Source organism: Cryptotermes secundus, unplaced genomic scaffold (assembly GCF_002891405.2).
Source record: "Cryptotermes secundus unplaced genomic scaffold, Csec_1.0 scaffold213, whole genome shotgun sequence".
Classification (NCBI taxonomy): domain Eukaryota; kingdom Metazoa; phylum Arthropoda; class Insecta; order Blattodea; family Kalotermitidae; genus Cryptotermes; species Cryptotermes secundus.
Window position 1 is genome coordinate 324,328 of NW_019731264.1, and position 21,324 is coordinate 345,651.

The 21,324-nt window shown below is 39.3% G+C and overlaps 1 protein-coding gene and 1 pseudogene across 3 annotated transcripts in view; both read left to right on the plus strand.

Annotated features, from left to right (window-relative positions):
* LOC111866724 (calcium-transporting ATPase type 2C member 1) overlaps window positions 1–21,324 on the plus strand; it is a 100,562-nt gene that overhangs the window by 73,716 nt on the left and 5,522 nt on the right. For all 3 annotated transcript variants that reach the window (XM_023855930.2, XM_023855931.2, XM_023855929.2), the window contains exons 12-21: window positions 1,848–1,937; window positions 3,523–3,627; window positions 5,648–5,804; window positions 8,278–8,448; window positions 9,322–9,470; window positions 10,302–10,468; window positions 11,082–11,267; window positions 14,127–14,274; window positions 16,078–16,173; window positions 18,529–18,670. In XM_023855930.2, the coding sequence (XP_023711698.1) occupies window positions 1,848–1,937; window positions 3,523–3,627; window positions 5,648–5,804; window positions 8,278–8,448; window positions 9,322–9,470; window positions 10,302–10,468; window positions 11,082–11,267; window positions 14,127–14,274; window positions 16,078–16,173; window positions 18,529–18,670 (1,411 nt within the window). The remainder of the gene's footprint in view (window positions 1–1,847; window positions 1,938–3,522; window positions 3,628–5,647; window positions 5,805–8,277; window positions 8,449–9,321; window positions 9,471–10,301; window positions 10,469–11,081; window positions 11,268–14,126; window positions 14,275–16,077; window positions 16,174–18,528; window positions 18,671–21,324) is intronic.
* On the plus strand, window positions 14,726–14,844 carry LOC111866762 (annotated as a pseudogene).

Sequence of the window (21,324 nt, forward strand, 5' to 3'; positions counted from 1 at the left end):
CCATTACATTATTTTTATGTATACAAGAACAGTACTTACTATCCTGTTAACTAAATAACCCCATGGAACAGAGTCGTTCTCAGGAAGTTAATAGTCATTGGTTAATCAACAAATTCCTCACCATTTATGAAACCTGCAAGTATATTACCACTCTTCACAGTGATCATGTGGTCTAAGGCATTGACTGTCTTTGCTCGCTTGAACGCTGGGATTGTGCGTTCAAATCCCACTGAAGGCATGGATGTGTGTGTGCATTTATTGTATGTATGTGTTGTTATATGTGTAGGTAGTGGCCTTGTGATGGGCTGATCCCCTGTTCAAGGAGTCCTACTTACTGTGTGCAGGATCAAGACACTGAAAAATTGACGAAGGTCCAACAAATGACTGTAGGGCCATAGATGGGTAGAAGGTGTATTACTGTGTTCACGAGAGTCTGCCACTGCATCCTGTGCTGGTCCGAGGACTTCATGCCACACCCTACCAGCTCATTCTTTAAGATCCATATTAATATCTTTCTCTCATCAACACTTTGGTGGCTGTGCTGTGGATACATGTTGACTTACCACCACGGTGGCCCAGGTTTGATCCCAGGTCAGGTTGTGTGGGATGTGGTGGATGAAGTGGCACTGGCTTTGGCTTTCTCCAAATTTTTCAGTGTTTCCTGCCAATTCTTATTCCACCAACACATTCGTTAACCACCCTATCATTTGGCGTCATATAGTCTCATTACTGACACCAGTGTTACATAAGAAACTTGTATTCTGTAGGGAGGGAACTGTTGAAGCATTACTATCAACATATGTAGGTCATTTCAGAAATAATGCACACAATTTTTTGTTATGTCCATATTTGTTTTTTTTATATCTTTTTGCAGTCCTTCACTATAGTCCCCCTGCTTCTCAATGACCGAGTCCCAACGTGTGGGAAGCTTTACTATTCCATCCAGGATACCATCTTTGTTTATCTGTCGAATGGCTCGGGTAACTGCAGTAGAAAGTTCTTCCAGAGAGGGAAAACGAAGACCTCGCATACGTTGTTTCAACTTTGGGAATAAGTCAAAGTCTGGTGGACTCATGTCCGCGCTCATCAGGTGGTCAAAAAATTCCACCTTTTCGTCTTGACACTGCTGCAAAAGTTTCTTTGCCACAACCATCCATTGCTGTTTTTATGCTGTTGGTGTCAATAATCGTGGCACCCAATGCTCAGCGACCTTTGTCGTGTGTTAACTCGTCATGGGCGATGTTGAAAGCTGACCCATGACTAATGTGAACCTCATGAACAATAGCTTCGATAGTTATGTGCCTGTTGGATAGCATCAAAGCCTATGCCACAATTCCCAGTTCCTCAGCGAGAAATGGTCTTCCACTTCAGGGTTCATGTTCGAGGTTTGTCTGTCCACAACGAAAGTGCCTCTTCCACCCGACTGCTGTGTCGTATGACAGTACACCTTCCTGATACACAGTGGTCATCTGGTCGTGGATCTCCCTAGCAGACTTCCCTTGCAAATGCAGGAACCGTATCACAGCATGAGCCTCTACTTTCTCAACTGGCATCACCATTTTGCTTATGCCCCTTCCGGTGGCTCCGTCTGTCCACTTGACATGTGAAAATTTGACTGTTCGGCAAGCTCAGGAAATGGGCTATCTCATATATGGAATGATATTTTGGAATTATGATTTTCTCATGGTGATAATTAAAACATTATGACTTCCCATTGTAAGTGGCCAGTTATGAACTAGGTAATTCAGTATTTTTATAACATTTTTCACAGATTGAAACCAGTTCTAAGGTTATAGAAATAAAGTTACCAACCAAGTAACTGCTCTCTAATCTCTTTCCTGTTCCAGGTTGGTTGTGTGTGTAATAATGCAGTGATAAATTCTGACACTCTTCTTGGACAACCCACTGAAGGGGCTCTTCTTGCTGCTGGCATGAAGGTATTTCCCCTGTTCACCATAAACTGTGCTATCTTGATGTAATTATATGTCCTACAACAAATTTTGAAGGAAGAAGTATTTTAAAAAGAAAGTCACTAGCAAGTACTTCTTAAGAAGAACACAGAAGTTGTTATGAAGTCTCATGTTAGTTACTGATATTTGTTCTTATTTCATAATTGTGCTCAGATGTAACACACAGATTTGGAATTATAGAAGTTTTGTATTTTCATTATGTGAAACTTTGAATACTACCCTTCCCCTACTGTAGCAGTTGAGGTATTCGTTAGTGGTACTGTATCCTGTAAATAATCTTGTGATATTCCAGAGTTTTTGACTTTTTTAATTTTTATAGTGTGATATGACTCTCATGCTTAAAGTTACGTGTAAGGTGTTTTATACCTCAGATATATAACAGTCTGTGTGTGCATGCGATTTACAGTTCTCATTTTGATCATAAAACAAGTTACCTCAATGTTGATCAGTACTGTCTTTTGGGTTATAAGACCATGAAGTCCAGCGGAGCTGTGCTCTGTGAACTGCATGCTTGTTGCTGGTTTTGTGCTTGGCTTACTCTTCAACCATGAAGATGGAAGGAGTACTCCTCTGAAATGTTGGTGGAATTCTACCAGACTACACAGCATTAAACCCAAAAGATAGTACTCTTCATTGTCACTGATGATCAAAAAGTGTAAAATGGGTGTGAAAATGCCAGTTTCCTCTGGTGGTTTCTTGTGGTTGAATTCCCTGTTTAGTGTTTTTATTATTTGCCATGTTTACAAGGAAAAGTAGGAAGAATGTGAAGGAAGCAGTCTTCTGGGATTTGGCACCATGTATATGTGGTGTTAACCAACGTTTTGGAGGAACGTATCGCCTCCATCTTCAGGGTAGAAGGAAAAATATAAGAAATCCGCAGGCGAAGAGATCGTCTGCAGTCTGCTTTTACCGGTTCTCACAGTCTCTTTGCCTGCGGATTTCGTATATTTTTCCTTCTACCCTGAAGATGGAGGCGATAAGTTCCTCCGAAACGTCGGTTAACACCACATATACACGGTGCCAAATCCAAGAAGACTGCTTTCTTCATAGTCACCGCCGTGAAAACCTCAAATCTTACATAGGAAGAATGTGTCTCTTAGTTTGGTCATGTCTGTCTTCATGTAGCTACTTTAGAATCTTTGAGCAGACTTTCATGAAATTTGATATTGAGGAGTTTTGCTAAAACCACGACATGTTCTAATTTTTGTTAAAATCAGACACCGACAGACACATACGTGAAGCTCTACGTGTACTTTTGCGTGCATTGAGTGTATCTTTATATTTATTGGCATTAAAACTGTTTCAAATAAAAACTGTAGAGAAAAATGGAATCCATATATTATGCTGAATACACTTTTCCTTAAGTCTCAAGTTTTTTGAGGTAATTAAACAGAATTTTTATGTTTTGTGTACACTTTCTAACTTATTTCATTACTTCTAGTATCTTCACATATTGCTTTTAATGTTTTTTTAGGAAATGAATAATATCAAACACATAAATGCACAAATTGCTATAGTAGTATAATAATGTATGTTGAATATACTGTTTCAGCATGGAATGTATGCTGTGGCAGACAAATATGTTCGACTTCAAGAATACCCTTTCAGTTCAGAACAGAAAATGATGGCTGTGAAATGTGTTCCGAAGTATGGAGATGTGAGTTAAATATAATTTAAATAATTTTGTAATTCATGTTGCGCAATTGTATGCAGGAGGAAGTCATCTGAGAGCCTCCCAAAAACTCCTTGGGCTCTTTGAGCAAGAGGGTCACAGGCTTCTCATCATCTTGCACCAAGCGCATTCAGACTTATGGTACCAGCAGGCACCATATCACATGCAAAACTTGCCCACATTATAGTAGATGTCAGAAATTGTCCCTGTTGATATGCATTCCTTGCAACTCCATACATTATTTACTTTCATGCATTGATGTCCCTTCTCAGAAGTAGACTGAACATGAAACTTTAATTCCTCTGCAAGGAACCTGTAGAATTGTCAAGAAGAATGTTTGATTCTAGCATTGATTTCAACCAGTTTCTCCTAATTGAGCGCTTGGCATTTTATTTTCATTCTTATTTCTGATTGGGGTTTGGAGGGAGGGTGGAGGCCCAGTAACAACCATGTAAGTTAAACTGAATGAATCGTTTCTGTGCTCAGAACTGTAACATCTTCAAATTTATGACAGAATCTTCTCCTTACTTTTCATATTGGTACTACATAAATGCTTCTTTCCAATTTCAGTAACTTGACATGGTATTTCAACACAGGAAGTAATGTATGTTGTTTTGAATCCTGTTGTGTATTGATTAAGGGGGTTAAGTGTGGCAGTCAAACACAATGCTTTTGTAAGTAAATAGAACTGATATTAACTGATAACACTCTTTTACTTTCTGCTCCACTACATGTTTCAATTAGTGTGATCGTCATTGTGTGGTTATAGAAAATACGTAGTTGTTGTCACTGAATTGCTGGACTAATGTGGATCCATATTAGTCTAGCAGTTTTGTATTTATTGTAACCACCTGTTGATGATCAGACCAATCAAAACATATAGTGGAGTAGAAAATAAAACAGTGTTAACACATTGATATTGAAGAAAGCAGTCTTCTGGAATTTGGCACCGTGTATATGTGGTGTTAACCGACGTTTCGGAGGAAACGTTGGTTAATACCACATATACACGGTGCCAAATCCCAGAAGACTGCTTTCTTCATAGTCACTGCCGTGAAAGCCTGAAATCTTACACATTGATATTGGTTTTATTTACTTATGAAATGTTGTATTCTTGGCCACACTAAACCCCCTTTGGAAATAATGTGACTGATTGAATGCTTAGTACAGTAGCTGGGACTTAGCCTGTGATCGTCAGGCATGTAGCACATAAGCTTGCTTCACAATAGGTATTAAAATATTTACTGGGGCAACATTGGAGAGAAATTGTAATGTGTACAGGCTTTCCCACGAGTCTGAACACATAATGTGAGATGTCTTACCTGACCATCTGAAGGACTTTTGGGAGGCTCTTAGATGAGCTCCACGTATATATATCATGTTTCACAACTTGAGGGAAACAGACGTTTTAATTGAAAATTATTAGTTTTAATGAAGCTAAATTTAGTTAAGGTTCTAATTAAGAGCCGGGATAGCGACTGGCTATGGGCTGGACGACTGACAGGTCAGTGTTTGAGTCCCAGTAGGGTCAAGAATTTTATCTTCTTCACGTCATCCAGTTCAGCTCTGGGGCGCATCCAGCCTCCTCTCCAAAGGGTGCTGAGTGTTCTTTCCCTGGGGATAAAGTGGCTGGGGTGGGAAGCTGACCACTCACTCCCAACTAGTGCCGAGGTCAAGAAAGCCTGGGTCTGTACATCCACTTCCCCATACATCTTCATGCCATAGTGCTTGCTTACATAATCGCAGGGACAACTTTAGCTTTTACCTTTTTTTTAGATTCTAATTTGTACCTCACACTTTACATGTGTGTGTTTGTATAATGTCCTATTGTAATGTGTATATATTTTCTTAGACATCTTTTAACACTTGAGACTGAAAATAATATCCTAACATTGTGACTAAATACTGCATGAAAAATATTTCCTGTTGTGGAGTTTTTTTATGCTGCTCATACCTCAGTCACTGTTGCTGTCATATCTATATATTATTGTTTCTGTCCTTGTAGAGTAAAGAAGAACTTTATTTTGTAAAAGGTGCTCTGGAAAAAGTGCTACAACAGTGTACAAAATATGCAGCAAATGGAGTTCATCACCCCCTGAACACGAAGAAAGAACAAGATTACCTTGCTGAAGCATATGAAATTGGAAGGAAAGGACTTAGGGGTAAAGTAATGAATATACTGAAGAGATCTTCTGGGATGTGATGCCATGTAGTCTGGTAGAACTGCAAGCAGCTGCATGCTTTTTGCTCCCTGTATTCATAGTAAACTTCAACCCTGAAAATGGAGGCAGTATATTCCTCTAAAATGCCTGTGAGCTCCTGCCAGATTACACAGCATCACATCCTAGTAAGTAGCATTTTTATGGTCACTGTTGGGTTTATAGTTGACTTGGTTTCGCTAATTATTCGTGACAGACAGCTGCTGTATACTTGCTCAGCTCATGTTGAATGCTGTAAGTGCAAATGCTGGGCATATGCAAAGCCAGAATATCTCTGATGATGTCTATAGCAATGGACTTGACTTGTTTTGGATATTGTCCAGTGCCTTGAGTATTTTTCATATTCATCTGGGACCATCCAGACAATCTTGATTAGTGGACTGTGTCACTGAACAAATCAACCTTTCTCCATTACAGTGGTGGTGAAAACAGGTTCAATTTCCAAAATATTTTGTTTGAAAAATGCTCAAGACACTGGACAGTGTCCAAAATGAGTCATATTTAATGCTGGGCTTATAGGATAGTTTATAATTGTTTTTATTCGGTTGCATTAAAATCTTCCTGGGTCATCAGCTGCGTTAATGTTAAGTTGCAATCTGACATTTTCAAGGGACTATGTGGGGAATGACCATGAGTTTCTGTTTATATATATTATACATACAAGGTGTCCCAGGAGGAAAGGTGAGTATTGTAGGAGGTCATAGTATCAGTCATTCTAAGCAGAATGTGTATATGTACAAGTGTCCTATTCCGAAAGATTTCTGAGATAGAGCTATTTCACTGTACAGTTCCAAAATTGTTGATAAGAAAGAGAACTTACATACTGTTTCTGATACCAGTATTTATTTTTCAAGTGACAATGTTGGTACAGTTTGCCTAGGATAATATATTTTTGAAATTTCGACTGTCAACATCAGTGTACTTTGCAACTCGTGTGAGGACATGGCGTGTTGCTCATCTGTACAGTGAAATAGCTCTATCATGGAAACTGTTCAGAATAGGACACATGTACATATACACTTTTTTGCATGGAATAACTGATACTATGACCTCCCAGACCCTTCCTCCTGGTACATGCTGTATATCAGTCTGTTAGTACAGTACCTCCTCCTTACTGGCACACTAGTCTGCAGGAGGTCAGAGTCAAATTGTGCGAGCATTACTTGGTTGCAGATCTGGCACCTTCTTGCTTATCCTGGAATCTTCACATGGGGCACGATTTGACTTTAGTCCCCCAGTCACTTAGTGCATCAGTAAGGACAAGACATCACATTGATGTACTGATATGTATTTATATACAGGGTTAGCCTAAAAGAAATAGACACTTTCAAAGTTTTACAGAAAGTAGAGTTTTAATAGCATGGCCGAGACACTTACGTGGTTTGAAAAGTATGCCCTGAAGTTTACATTGGTAAGTTACAAGTGTTCTATATGTGATCCTTTTGTAACACGACAAATATCAATGCTATAGTCTAGTTCTTCCCAAACGCTTCTCAGCATGCCCACATGAGCAGTCACAGCAGCTACTGTGATGCGTTAAGATCGTCCGCACTTGTAGAGAGGGGAGAAACATAAATTCTGTGCTGTATGTACCCCCTTAGAAGAAATAGTCACAGGGTCTTAAATCCGGACTTCTTGGTGGCCAACATTTAAGAGCCATGTTCTGGGTGGTTGGACGTCCAGTCCAACGTCGAGGCAATTTTTTGTCCAGGTAATTTCTAACTTCAGTGTGCCAGTGTGGCGGAGCGCCATCTTGGACAAATGTGAAATTGTCAGTGTTTCTTGTAGTTGAGGCACCAGCCACTCATGTAGCATGTCTAGGTAGGTTATTCCATGCACTGTTTTTTTCCTGGAAAAAGAATGGTCCATACGCCTTCTTACAGGATACAGCACAAAAAACATTCACTTTAGGTGAATCCCTCACATGCTGTACTACAGCTCTTGGGTTTTCAGTTCCCCACATACGAACGCTGTGTTTGTCCACTGTACCACTAATGTGGAACGTTGATTTGAAACTAGCCGGTTAAAGAAATCATTACTTCCTTCATTCTGTTTCTGCATGTCCATACAGAATGAGTGATGGAGGATTTTGTTATTTTCAGTGAGGTTCTGCAATAATTGCAAGCAGTAAGGGAACATTTGTAAATGTTAAGGGCACTAACGTGATTCTGACATCACAAAGACAAACAAAAAGCGAAGGTCAAAATTTTAATTTATAAAGCATTTAAACTGTCTATTTCTTTTAGGCTAACCCTGTATATCAGTGACTTATGGTCTTTCCCCACATTGACCCCGATGATAAGGCAGAAGGAGTCTGCAAAATGTTAGTATTTAAGTCAGCATTTATGTAGCTCATCACACAAAAAAGACTTCAGTGCATTCATATGCCATGAAAGCTTCAATTCTTTTATTTAAGTTGTTGGTATGGCACGAGGATCTTCACTGCAGGACTTGGTGTATGTGGGTTTGGTTGGAATCTGTGATCCACCTCGTCCATTTGTCCGCGAGAGCATTCAAACCCTCCTGCAGTCTGGCGTGAAGGTTAAACTTGTCACTGGTGATGCACAGGAGACAGCAACAGCCATTGGTAAGGCCCAGAGATATATAAAATATTTGTAGTTCTGTTCTACTAACATAAAATATCATAATGAGTCCAAGCAGTTTCTGTTGTGATATTATATTTAAGCATCCTGTTGCACTATACACTTCTATATGTAATAATACAAATGCCGTCATGAATGCAACAATTTATTTGGTTGTAGTTCCTTGTCTTTTCTTCCTCTACACTACATGTTTCATCTGTAACTGGTCATCATCAGGTGTATTTTTCACTACGTAGCTGTCACACTGCACACAGTCCAAAATCTAAAACACCAGCCTGTCAGTTTAGTTTAAAATCTCGCCAACATACGCTCATCAATTTGATTTTAGAATTCCAGTTTAAAATTAATTTTTTTTTAAATTTAAAATTCAAAATTTAAAGTTTTAAATCACAGGGATACCTGCTCTGTGTCTACATGTGCTGCAGCGGCTATTTCTTGTTTCCGGCACCGTTCATGTATTGTTCTGTGCAGGCTCCCTGTGTGTGTGTCACTGCTCACCTTTAATACTTTTGCCATCTGGTGTGTTGTGTGCTGTGTTTTTATTTTGTTGAGTGTAGGAGAGGAAGGGGCAGTGGGGAGGGGGGATACCGTTACTCCACTGCCCCTTCCTCTCCTCTTTACCCCCAGGAAGAGAGCCCCCCAGTACCCAGTGAATAAGAGGTTGTGTGGGCTCCAGATCTAGTCTGGACGCTGTGGAGAAGAGAAAATTCTTGACCCTACTGGGACTAGAATTGTGACCCCTATTGTTCAGCCCATGGCCAGTCGCTATACCAACTAACTCTCCCGGCTCATTTCTGAGGGCAGTAATGTTCATAAAACTATTTGTTTTTTAATTAATTTTGCATTTTCTATTTCAGCGTCTATGATTGGACTTGATACAATTCACTCACAAGTTCTCTCTGGAGACCAGATCGAAACAATGCCCGAGCACCAGCTGGAGCAGGCGGTGGGCAGTGTGAGTGTGTTCTATCGAGTCACACCGAGGCACAAGCTGTGCATTGTCAAGGTGAGATATGACAGGAATTTACATCTGAACCCTGTCACTGCTGAGTAAATAAACCCTAGTGTAACTTCCTGCACCGAGTTAATTTTGTAATGCTCATTTATGAAAATAAAGGGAAATGAAGTAGAAACTTGAATGGTACATGCATACTAAAACTTTGTAGTGATCAGATTTCTTCTTGGTTTATCACTATGAAACCTATTCCTACATGAACACTGCATGGATGTGTCTCCACAGACAATAAGGCATTGTGCCTCTTGCTGTATGGACTTCCTATACTTGAAGCACTTCTTGTGGTGTCTTCAGAAACTTCATACACTCATAGATCAAGTTAATTCTTCCAAAAATGCCAAATTGGTTACTGTGTTTCATTTAGTCTACTAGCAGTAAATTTCTGAAAGAGTTGATTTCTTTTGTAATGTCCCTGTAAAGGTAAAGTTGTCCCTGTGCTTAACTAATTAAGCACTGTGCCATGAAGGTGTATGGGGAAGTAGATGTATAGATCCATGTCTTCTTGACCTTGGCACTACGTGGATGTGAGTGGTCAGCTTCATGCACCAGCCACTTTACCCCCACCCCCACCTTCCCATGGAAAGAGCCCCCTGTACCCATCGGATAGGGGGCTGGGTGGGCCCCAGAGCCAGTCTGGATGACATGGAGAAGAGAAAATTCTTGCTCCTAGCAGAATGTGGAACGTACTAATGCCAGAACTCTTTACCACTACTGAAGCATCTCGATGGCAATTTGTGTCATTTTGTGCTAAGTATGACATGCAGCCTGCTTGGGTAGAAATTCATTTGTCAGTGTAGACTGTATGCATCTTCTGTTCTGCAGGCTTTACAGCGAAATGGAATCATTGTGGGAATGACAGGCGATGGTGTCAATGATGGTGTAGCTCTCAAGAAAGCCGATATTGGTATTGCTATGGGTAAGAATGGAACAGATGTATGCAAGGAAGCAGCGGATATGATCCTGGTGGATGACGATTTCCACACAATCATGTTAGTAAAATTTTTTTTTATTTGTAATGTATTTAATGATGCTGTCAAGAACTAAGACTACAGGGAAATTCCTATTTAATAAATCTCCAGGGGAATGGTTTTTCTTACACTAAAAAGGGGGTTCCACTAAATAGGATTTATGTAAAAATTATGTCTAGCGATTAATTCAGACTTTTTTGTTAATTGTTAATTACCAAAAAATTACAGACACATGCATAAACTTTTGGCTAGTAGATGCCGTGAGAAAAACTACTGCTGAACACCAAATTTTTATATTCTTGACTTTTGAAATAAACAGAAATATTTACATATTCGTGAAAAAGTGCCAGCTACATAAAGAATTGAAATTACAGGAAAACTTTAACTTTGTGGGTGCGAACTTTACTTTCATTTTACAGAACCTAACTTCCAGGTTACTTACTTAAGCTTTGTATTAATAATCCAGAGTTTCAGATTACAAGGGCAAATTCATTTTCCATCCACCCTGGGCAGTTGGGAGTCTGTGTATTGTTGTCTGTGTGAGGCACCGGTCCTTGTGACTGGTCTGCTATTGTTGACTTGATTCAGTCTTTGTCCAAAATAGTAAAAACATCCTGTTCCATTTTATTTTCAGTTCTGCAATTGAAGAAGGCAAAGGAATCTTCTATAACATTCGCAACTTTGTAAGATTCCAACTCAGCACTAGTATTGCAGCGCTGTCACTTATTGCCCTAGCGACACTTATGGGCATCCCAAACCCTCTGAATGCCATGCAAATTCTCTGGATCAACATCATCATGGATGGGCCTCCAGCTCAGAGGTGAGACGTCTGCCTTCAGCTGTGGTCATTTTGCTACATTAGGAGCATACTGTATTTGCCCACAGAACTCTGTGCTCTTAATCCTTTCCGGTCGGTTGTCCCGTTTGGAAAAATTTCTGCGACTGGGTCGTCAAGGGATCTTAAATCCCAGGAGAGGCACTAAGCAAACTGTTTTGTTCGAAAACTTGGTTCAGCAAGAGCATAAAGTGAAAACACAAAATGTGTGCTTACCAGCACAGTGCAAGAAGACAAATTCTCTGCTTTGCAGCGGTGTAAGACAAAAATGTGGAGAGAGGTAGTAGTGTTTCACTGGCTCAAATTGTCTGCTGTTCTCTAGTACAAAATATACACATATTTATATGTTGGGTAATAGCATTAGGTCCATTGTTATAATTAGACCTAAAAAGGCATTCATTTCAGGTACTGACACATCAGACCAGCTACTCCAAATGGACCTCAGGCTAAGCTGAGGTTCCAAAATTTTGTGTCTCGCATACCTGTTTGTCTTTATAACAGTGTTATTCAGAAGCTTGTCATTGAAAAATAGACTGAAATAATGCATGGGCTCTGCATCTGGTAGAAGGTTAAATCGTGGCCCTGCATTTTTAGTAATTAATTCGCTTATTGGGGGGTGCAGTCCAACTGGGTCCACTTGGCATGGCGGCCACTGATTGGCCTATTGTACCTGCCCCTGGTGATTATGATGATGGAGAATTTGGTGGAATGAAGATTGCTAGGGGAAACCGAAGCACTTGGAGAAAACCCTCCCCAGCACTACTTTGTCCACCAAAAATTCCACTTGACCAGACCCGGGATCGAACCCGGGCCTCTGTGGTGGGAAGCCAGCGACTAACTGCTTGAGCTATGGTGCGGCCTTGCATTTTTCATAAATGTGTATGTCTTGGGTTTCTTGTCATACATAATCACACCTCACCCATCAACACTCAGAACACTTGTTTAACTCTCACTCTCACTGTCCGACATTTCATTGCTCAATTCTTCACTCGGAGTTTTGCATTTTCCAAATCCATCTGATTATCAGAGTCTATATCGAGTTCTTCATTTAACAAAGCAATATTTGATTCTTCATTCTCAACACACATGGCATTATATTTTGGTTTTTCATGCCAGAAGGCACATGTGTACCTGAACGCAAAGCCATGTTGCTAACACTGATATGCAGTAATATATAAATGGCATTCTTTCCTAAAGAAGTTCAAATTATGACTTCCAGCTGGCAGAAGGAGGCAGACAAAACATTCATGAATTCATTTCATAAGTATGTCTGGCTGCAGTAGTTGTGTTTACATGTGTCTTGTCTACCAATGTATTTTTCTGTGTTCTTCCTGGTCTTGTATTAATGTAGTATGTGTTTTTTTTGGCTTGTAGGTATGTGATTGTGTTTTCTCCTTTTTTATATTGCTTGTATTTGTGAGAAATGTATCTTGTATGTGGGGATTGTGGTGCTTTGTTTCAACTCTTTCCAATCCTCCTACACTAGATGTGCCACTGTTCGATGCTGTATAGTCTGGCTGCTTACAGTATCGTAAAATAGCCCACTGAGAAGAAACTGCAACAACAGTTGTTGTCAACACAGCAGTATAAAATAAACCACTCTAATTGTTTACATTGGTTTTACTTAATAACTGCTGCATATTTCGGTTCATATTAGGACCATCTTGAGGCAGTTTCATTAAGTACAGCTCATGTTATTGAAATGTTCTAGTATGGATCCATATTAGTGTTAATCATTATAATCAAAATACATGTAATAAATACATAAATATTTAAAAATTGTCTCATCATTACAATGTAAAATTCTGTGTTATCTGCCACATATTGTAGGCGGTGTTTATCATACAGGGTTTGCTGATGTGTTTATATGTTTTGGTACTATTCACATGTAATGTTATGATTAGTTTCTTCTTCTTGAATATGACGTGATTGAGGTTTTTTCCCTTTAGAACATGTTGTGTACTTCTTGTTGTGTGGATGTTTGTTTGTGTGCTGTTCCTGTTCCTGATTTCAGTGTGGACACTCAGTCACAACATCATATTCAAGAAGATAAGAAGAAACATATAAAATTGAAAATTAATAATAATAATATTATGCGCAAATAGCAGTAAAACATTTGAACACAACAGCAAACCCCAGATGATAAACACCATACAGTACGTAACAGATAACAGAATTTTACATTGTAATGATGAGAAAATTTTTAAATTTTTAGAATATAAAAACTTTTATCATTTTAGTAATAGTGACATGTATTATGATTATAATGATTAACACTTATATGGAGCCATATGAGGATATTTCAATAATGTGAGATGTACTGAATGAACTTGCCTGAAGATGGTCTTAAGTATGGACCAAAACATGTAGCAGTTATTAAATAAAATCAGTGTAAACAATTAGATTGATTTATTTTCTATTGTTGTGTTGACAGCCAGAACACCACAAATCATTACACACAAGAGGATGCAAACACTAAAGACACATCCACTTCCTTGCAGATCCTTTGCAATTCATCATCTAATATACTACCATTCAGAATATATTGTGTAGCGTTGGACAGTGTTTCTAAATAACTCATGACAGAAATGCGTGGCATCGCATTCCAGAATGTAGTTCTCTTCATACCAAAGTGAATATTGCAGTTTTTAAGATTTATATTTTATTAAAAATTGATTGTGCATGAATGAAAGGTGCTCTTCTGACACAGTGTTCTTATATATAAGTTTTATTACTGTATTTCACTTCTATTTCATTTTGAATCCATTTGATGATGTTCTGGTCTTGAAGGTTCCTAAAGTAATATCAAAATGCAGATTAGAGTAAATTATTTCCTTGTTGCAGTCTTGGTGTTGAACCAGTGGACAAGGATGTTGTAAAACAGAAACCTAGGGATGTGAAGGAGCCAATGATCACTCGCTCACTTATTGTTAATGTCTTACTTTCTGCTTTTATCATCATTGCTGGAACCCTCTGGGTATTCAAGAAGGAGGTATGTATTTTTGGAGAAGTTAAGTGATATATATCTTTCATATGTATGTTTTTATGTGACCATTTATGTAGTTCATACAGCTTGATTTTAGGAAGTCTTAGAATGGTATGCATCAACTCAAGCATTCTTAAATGAGGTTTGAGGTTCTCTCTGCAGTGGCTATTAAATTATTGTCTTCTGGGATGTGAGGTTATGCTGACCGTTCTTCTGCTTGGTTTAATTCCTGATGCTTAAGATGAAGGCAGTATGTTCCTCCAAAACAATGGTAAACATCTGCCTGATGACATGATGTCACATCCAAGAAGGCAGTGTTGTTTATAGTCATTGCTATGAGAAATACAAGATCTCACATCTTTCTGAATAGGTAGCTCAGCAGTATAGCAGCTGCTCACATATATCACATATTTCAACTGCTTGGCTCTGTGTGTCTGAAGTTTTTAAACTGGTAGCCACCAACGGCCATACCATGTTGAAAACACTGGTTCTTGTCCAATCACCGAAGTTAAGCAACATTGGGCATGATTTGTACTTGGATGGTTAATCGCTTGGGAACACCACACGCCGTTTGAAAAAAAAAAAGATAGCATGGTTGGTGTAGCAACTGGCTGTGGGCTGGATGATGGAGGGTTTAGTTTGAGTCCCAGTAGGATCAAAAATTCTCTCTTCTCCATATTGTCGAGACCAGTTCTGGGGCCCATCCATACTATCCAATGGGTCCTGGGGACTCTTTCCCCTGGGGGGAGGGTAAAGTGGCTGGGGCGTGAAGCTTACAACTCACCTCCAACTAGTTTCAAGGTCAAGGATAAGTGGAACTTTATGGCATAATGCTTAATTAGTTAAGGAAATGGACAACTTTACCTTGCGTGATTACCCACAGCAGAGGTTGAGTGCATTGGAAGTGTTAAGCACAACCATTATCACTGTTGTCAGTGTTGTGACCATCACCATTCACTTAAACTCTTAGTAATCCAGTGTCTTAAAATGCCTAAGCACCACATCATGGAAGTGTGTGGGGAAGTGGAGGTCTAGCTCCGTATTTTAATAACTCTTACAGTAGATGGAGGTGAGTCATGTTTACACTCTGACTATTTTACCCCTGACACCCATTGGATAGTACACTGGGTGCACTAGGAAAAGGACATAAATCTCTTTCCCTGCTGACAATAAAATGGCAGTTCCTTTGTCATTAGCCCATAGCCTAACCGATGTTCTACCAGACAAGGGGAAATAAGAAAACTGATAATTCCATTGTTTTAATTAGTAACATTTTAACATTATTTTTAAACACACTACTGACTGTGTTTTGTGTTCAGTGATGGAATTGATGAAATATTTTCAGCCTATCAGCCATATCATTTGGTTAAAAGTGACCAGCGCTTCAGAGATCAACTGTCCCCATGATCAGGATCTGATATGGCATGGGATCCAAATCGGCCCATCCATGTACCACGGGCTGTGCATTGTTGTAAGGGTTGGTTTGGATCCAGAGTTGTGTCAAATTCTAATGGTGGGGACAGAGACGGTCCCAGAAATGTTGGTCATTTTAACCAACTAATGTGACCGATAGCCCAACAAGATTTCATGAACTTTAACCACTGTGAAAGTTTCAGAGGTTATGTGAAGGATGTAGTTGTTCTGTGATGAGTGGCAGTAGTTCCTACACTTCCTCTAACTGCCAGTGTCTCACATTGCAGACTGCAGTGTAATCGCAGGAAACAGCAAGATTTGCTGTGTTATCATTTGTTCATGTCAAGAAAAATATTCTTTGTTTCACATTTTTAGTAATTTGTTGTCTTGTTTCAGATGAGTGACAATATAATAACTCCCAGGGATACCACTATGACATTTACTTGCTTTGTGTTTTTCGACATGTTCAATGCTCTCAGTTGCCGATCACAGGTATATCACATTTTTTTTTTCTTTAATGTGACCTTAATGTAAAATCCTTATGTTTGCCTGGTGGTTGCTAAGGATCCATTTGTGGTTCAGTGCATGAGATATATATCCAGTGCTTTTTTGTGATTTGGCAATCATATGAGCCTCCTGGATTCGAGGTTCTCACAGTGGTGGCTGTGAAGAGTATGTTCTGGGTTGTATTGCTGTATATTATGGAGAGAACATGACATTTCAGAGAACCATATCACTGAGCTTAGCTTGCAGCCTGCTTCTGCTTTTTCTTGTTTTACTTACTCTTTGATTTTGAAGAGGGAAGCAGTATGTTATCCACAATATTGGGCTCTCTCTGAATTGCATGGCATTACAGCCCAGAGGACTGTTCTGTTCATATATCATTCTGTATATAAAATGATGTACTTCATATTCACAAGGTTTATCACAGTGCAGTGCCATGGCAGTTAATGATTTTTCAAAAGAGGTATGATGTCATATTTTAATTTAAGATCCTAATTTTAATAATCAATGAGAACAATTCACTGCCTGTCCCTTACAGTACACTGGTTCTCACATGTCACTTAAAAGGTTGAAGTGTCTTGTAGTTGAAGAGCACTGTGCTCTGATATGTAACAACACATAATCCAGTGGAAATTTTCCTTTGTTTCGTAGGAACATACTGCTTCCACCTTCAGGGTCCAGGAGGAAGCAAAGTAAGTAACCAACAGAATCTCTCTACTTGCTTCCTGCTTCTTGCTGGTTACTTGCCTGGCTTACTCTTCTACCCTGAAGATGGAGGCAGTACATTGCTCCAAAACATACGCAGATTTCTACCAGACTACGTGGCAGTTAACGCTGTCAGAGCCTCAAATTAGCTGAACCATGCTGCTTCTGGTGCAGTCTGTGCCCCATGTGTTCCTACATATATGTGCATGATCATATGAGTACCACACAATTGCTGCTGATGAAGTTCACAGGTTTTATGCATCTGCCATATAGATTACAAGGCAGAAAATAAGTGAACAATGTACTTTTAGTATTACTGGATTTCTGGAAAGGATACTCGGTAGCACAGTTGGTTGAGGCACTATGCTACAAGCTGGAAAGATCATGGACTTGATTCCTGATGAGGTCATTGGATTTTTCAATTGACCTAATCCTTCCATCTGCACTATGGCCCTGGGGTCAACTTAGCCTCTAATAGAAATGAGTACCAGGAATCTTCCTGGGGGATAAAGGGTGGCCTGCATGTAAGCCTGACAACCTCACTGCCATCTATGCGCCGATTGTCTAGAAAAAGTGGTTGGGTTGATCTCTCACAACCATATGGGCCTCCGTGGCCTGTTACATGGTTAGCTTTTACTTTTATGTGGATTTCTGGGTTTGTCCATATTCTAAAATAGAACACAGAATTTCAGGTGCTGGATCTGCTCATGTGAGGAACACCTGCTCAGATGAATCCATTTGAAACAGCTAATCCTGGTCTTTGGACCTAGCTGTGGATTAACTTTTTCTAACAGACTGGACTGAGTACATACCCTTCAACTGCTGATGGTGTCATATCCAACTCTGAGATGTTGTGTTCTGTTTTAGAATATCGGATGATGGGTGAAGTCCATAATACTAGTGAACTAGTATTACTGATAATATAATATTTGATCATCCTGTTACATTGAAGTGTCACTTGCAGTTTCTCTTCCATCTGTAATGCAACACACGTTTTATTTTAAATGACACCACACTTACATTCAGCTCGCTAAAATGTCAGTTAAAATGTTCTTGAAATATCACTAAAATATATATTCTATGTCTGGCTACATGTTTAAGCCTCACATGGCCATCTTCAAGCAACACATTTTGATGGAAGATGGCCGTGTAAGGCCGAAACATGTAGCCAGATGTAGAATATATATTTATATGACATTTTAGTGAGTTGAATCTAAGTTTGATGTTATCTAAAGTAAAAAGTGTGTTGCATTATAGAAGAGAATTATTTTAATTTTTAATTCGCTTAGTGGGGGGTGGAGTCCAGCTGGGTCCACTCAGCATGGCTGCCACTGATTGGCCAATTGTACGTGACCCGAGTGATTATGATGATGGAGTATTTTGGTGGAATGAAGATTGGCAGGGGAAACCAAAGTACTTGGATAAAGACCGCCCCAGTGCCACTTTGTCCACCACAAATCCCACTTGACCAGACCCGGGATCAAACCTGGGCCGCTGCAGTGGGAAGCCAGTGACTAACCGCTTGAGCTATGGCGCGGCTGATGGAAGATAAACTGCATGAGTAGTACTATTGGTTGTGTTACACCATTGCCAGAACCCTAAGGAATTTTAATAACACACTGCTAATGCAATTTGCAGACCAAATCCATCTTCACGATTGGCTTGTGCAGTAACCGCATGTTCCTGCTGGCGGTCACTCTGTCTGTGGTTGGTCAGCTGCTGGTCATCTACTTCCCTCCACTGCAGATGGTGTTCCAGACAGAAGCTCTCATGCTTACAGGTATGTAGGTTTCAAGGCAATGGGTTTCTGAAGTCCCTTTTTCAGGGTGGTTACACTTGCCCAGGATACCATGAAGCTCTCTCTAGGAGTTTGTTGGGCAGCGACAAAGATGCTGAATCAGTTTGAATCCTAAAGAAGCACTTTAATATACAAACATGCAGTTTAATAGAAAAAGTACAGTTAATTACTGATTATTTTTTTTAAATTAACTAAATGACATTTCAAGTAATCCATATGCGTTGGTGGCTTCAGACTTTTTTATTCACATCAAGATAGTCTCGGAACCAAAGAGCTGATGTTGTCTTTTATGACACCAAATAGTCCATATGTGCATACCAACATTTTGGACCAAACAAAGTGGTGTGCCGATAATGCTTTCGATTTGTGTTTGGGAGGTGTTCAATTTGAATATCAGCTGGACACCAGCTATCCTTACAGAAGTGGGTTTTTTGGATTCCTTCAATTGCTGCAGGCAGATTCTGGGATAGTACCTTGATTAGGCCACTACTGTGTCCTTCCAAAGTTTTTTCAAGTCAGCATTCATATATCATCTTATTGTCTGACACAGTATAGTCTGGTTATTGTCTTTCATAGTACCCATCCTGTTGTGTGTCATTCAAGAAAAATATAATATGGGCCAGTCAACACAAGTATTGAAACTGAAATATGTAAACACATTACTATGGATCCATATTTACATTGAGAGGTTTTATAATTCACAATCATAAATTAATTTTTTTTATCAGGTAATATATGCACCTATATTATTAATATTTATGTTATTATCTATGTTAATTTGAATAGTTAAGAATAAAATGAATATTACATATGTGTTTCCATGGTCTGCCACTAGCGTATAGATTTGGGAGTCTAATTATACACTTATTAGCATTAAAATACTCTTTGTTATTAACAGTTGACATATGATGTCTTTTGGGTGAATGATTGCTGCTTAAAATTAGATAAAACTTCAATTGAAATTATAAGTGTTCATATATATTAAATTATAATAATGGGGCTTGTTTAGACTTCATGTGACTGCTATTTAATTGAAGTTGTAGTAAATGTAATTGGTGTAGCCTGCTGTGCTAGGATACTTCTTGAAGGTATGACATGCTGCATTTATAGCATTCCTGTTGTGTAGTGTCTACGCTCAATTTTGAGCTTGGTATCCTCCTCCGGTAGATTTTTTCTGTCGTAGGGTTATTTGGAGTTCAATGTTGTGTAATATGTATGGGTCTCCCATGGTGGCGGTGATGTTAATGTTGTAGCGGTCTTGTCAGAACTCTATTTTTTCTAGTCTGGTCATTGACTGTGTTAAAGAATAACCCACAAAATAAACACTATGAAGGAACCTGCTACCTTACCTCCATTTTCTACCATGAAGATGGAGACAGTATATTCATCTGAAACGTTGGTTACTACCTACCTGTGGCACTACATGGTATCACAGCCCAGAAAACCAGAATTTAAATTATGGGTACAGGGTGTTTTCTGTCATTTGAGACTTAAAAATTTTTGTGACTTCTCTGCTATATAACACAGTTGTATGAAACTTTCACTGATCATTCTGCACGTTTGAAAAATTTGTTTCTTGAACTAAAACATGTTCCATATAACTTTCTCTTGATGTGGTGGGTTGGCAATAGTGAGCTTTGAATTCTCAGAGACCCAAAATCAGCCATTTTACTTGTTAATGAAAGCATCCAGGTAAAAGTATGCTTCGTCAGAGAACCATGTTACATTCCAGACAACCGGACTGTCCACCAGGAGTGCTCCATACTCCCTTGCAAAAGGATAATGTCTAGTTCCATCTTCTGACAGTGGCTGACTCGGTCATATTTTGTACAAAAACAATGACAAGACATTACTGCAGATTATCTAAGCAGTGCTGGTTAAAATTCCTATATGTTATGTTAAACACTGCATGCTTTGTTACATTTACACAACTTCATGTTCCTTTAAACTGTTTAATAATCCAGCAGATAGTGTTCCTGGATGGTGCAACATGAACAGAAAACTCTCAATGATAATTCCTGTCCACAGAACACAAATTTCAATAATGCAGGCATTTATTAATCTCCCTTGTAGATTTATGAAGCATACTGTAAGACTGGGAAAGTGAATTCATGTGTGGTATATAGTAGATATGAGCCGGTCACGGTAGCCGAGCCGTCTAAGGCATGCACTGTCTTCGCTCGCTCGGAAGCCGGGATCGTGGGTTCGAATCCCACTCAGGGCATGGATGTTTGTGTGCGTTTTTCTGTGTTTGTCTACAGGTAGAGGCCTTGCGATGAGCTGATCACTTGCCCAAGGAGTCCTACTGTATGTGTAAGATCTAGTAAACTGAAGTGAAATGGAGAGTTTCATGGAGGTATGCCTAGGCCCAAATTGGGGCCGTAGCGCCACAGGAAAAATATAGTAGATATGAATTGTATTTCTGGTTGAGCCTCTGCTGGTGTTATTAACAAAGCAAAATCTACGAGGCTGCAGTGAGATAAATGTGTAACTGTAGTGTATACAGAGTTCTGATAAGGAGATGCCATTGAAATAACTTCTTTGAATAGTAAGAAAGAGGTGAAACCATATTTATAACTATGGACTTCTGTGTTTATGGACCTTGCCTGTTCAGCTAATGTTCTGAAAGAACACAA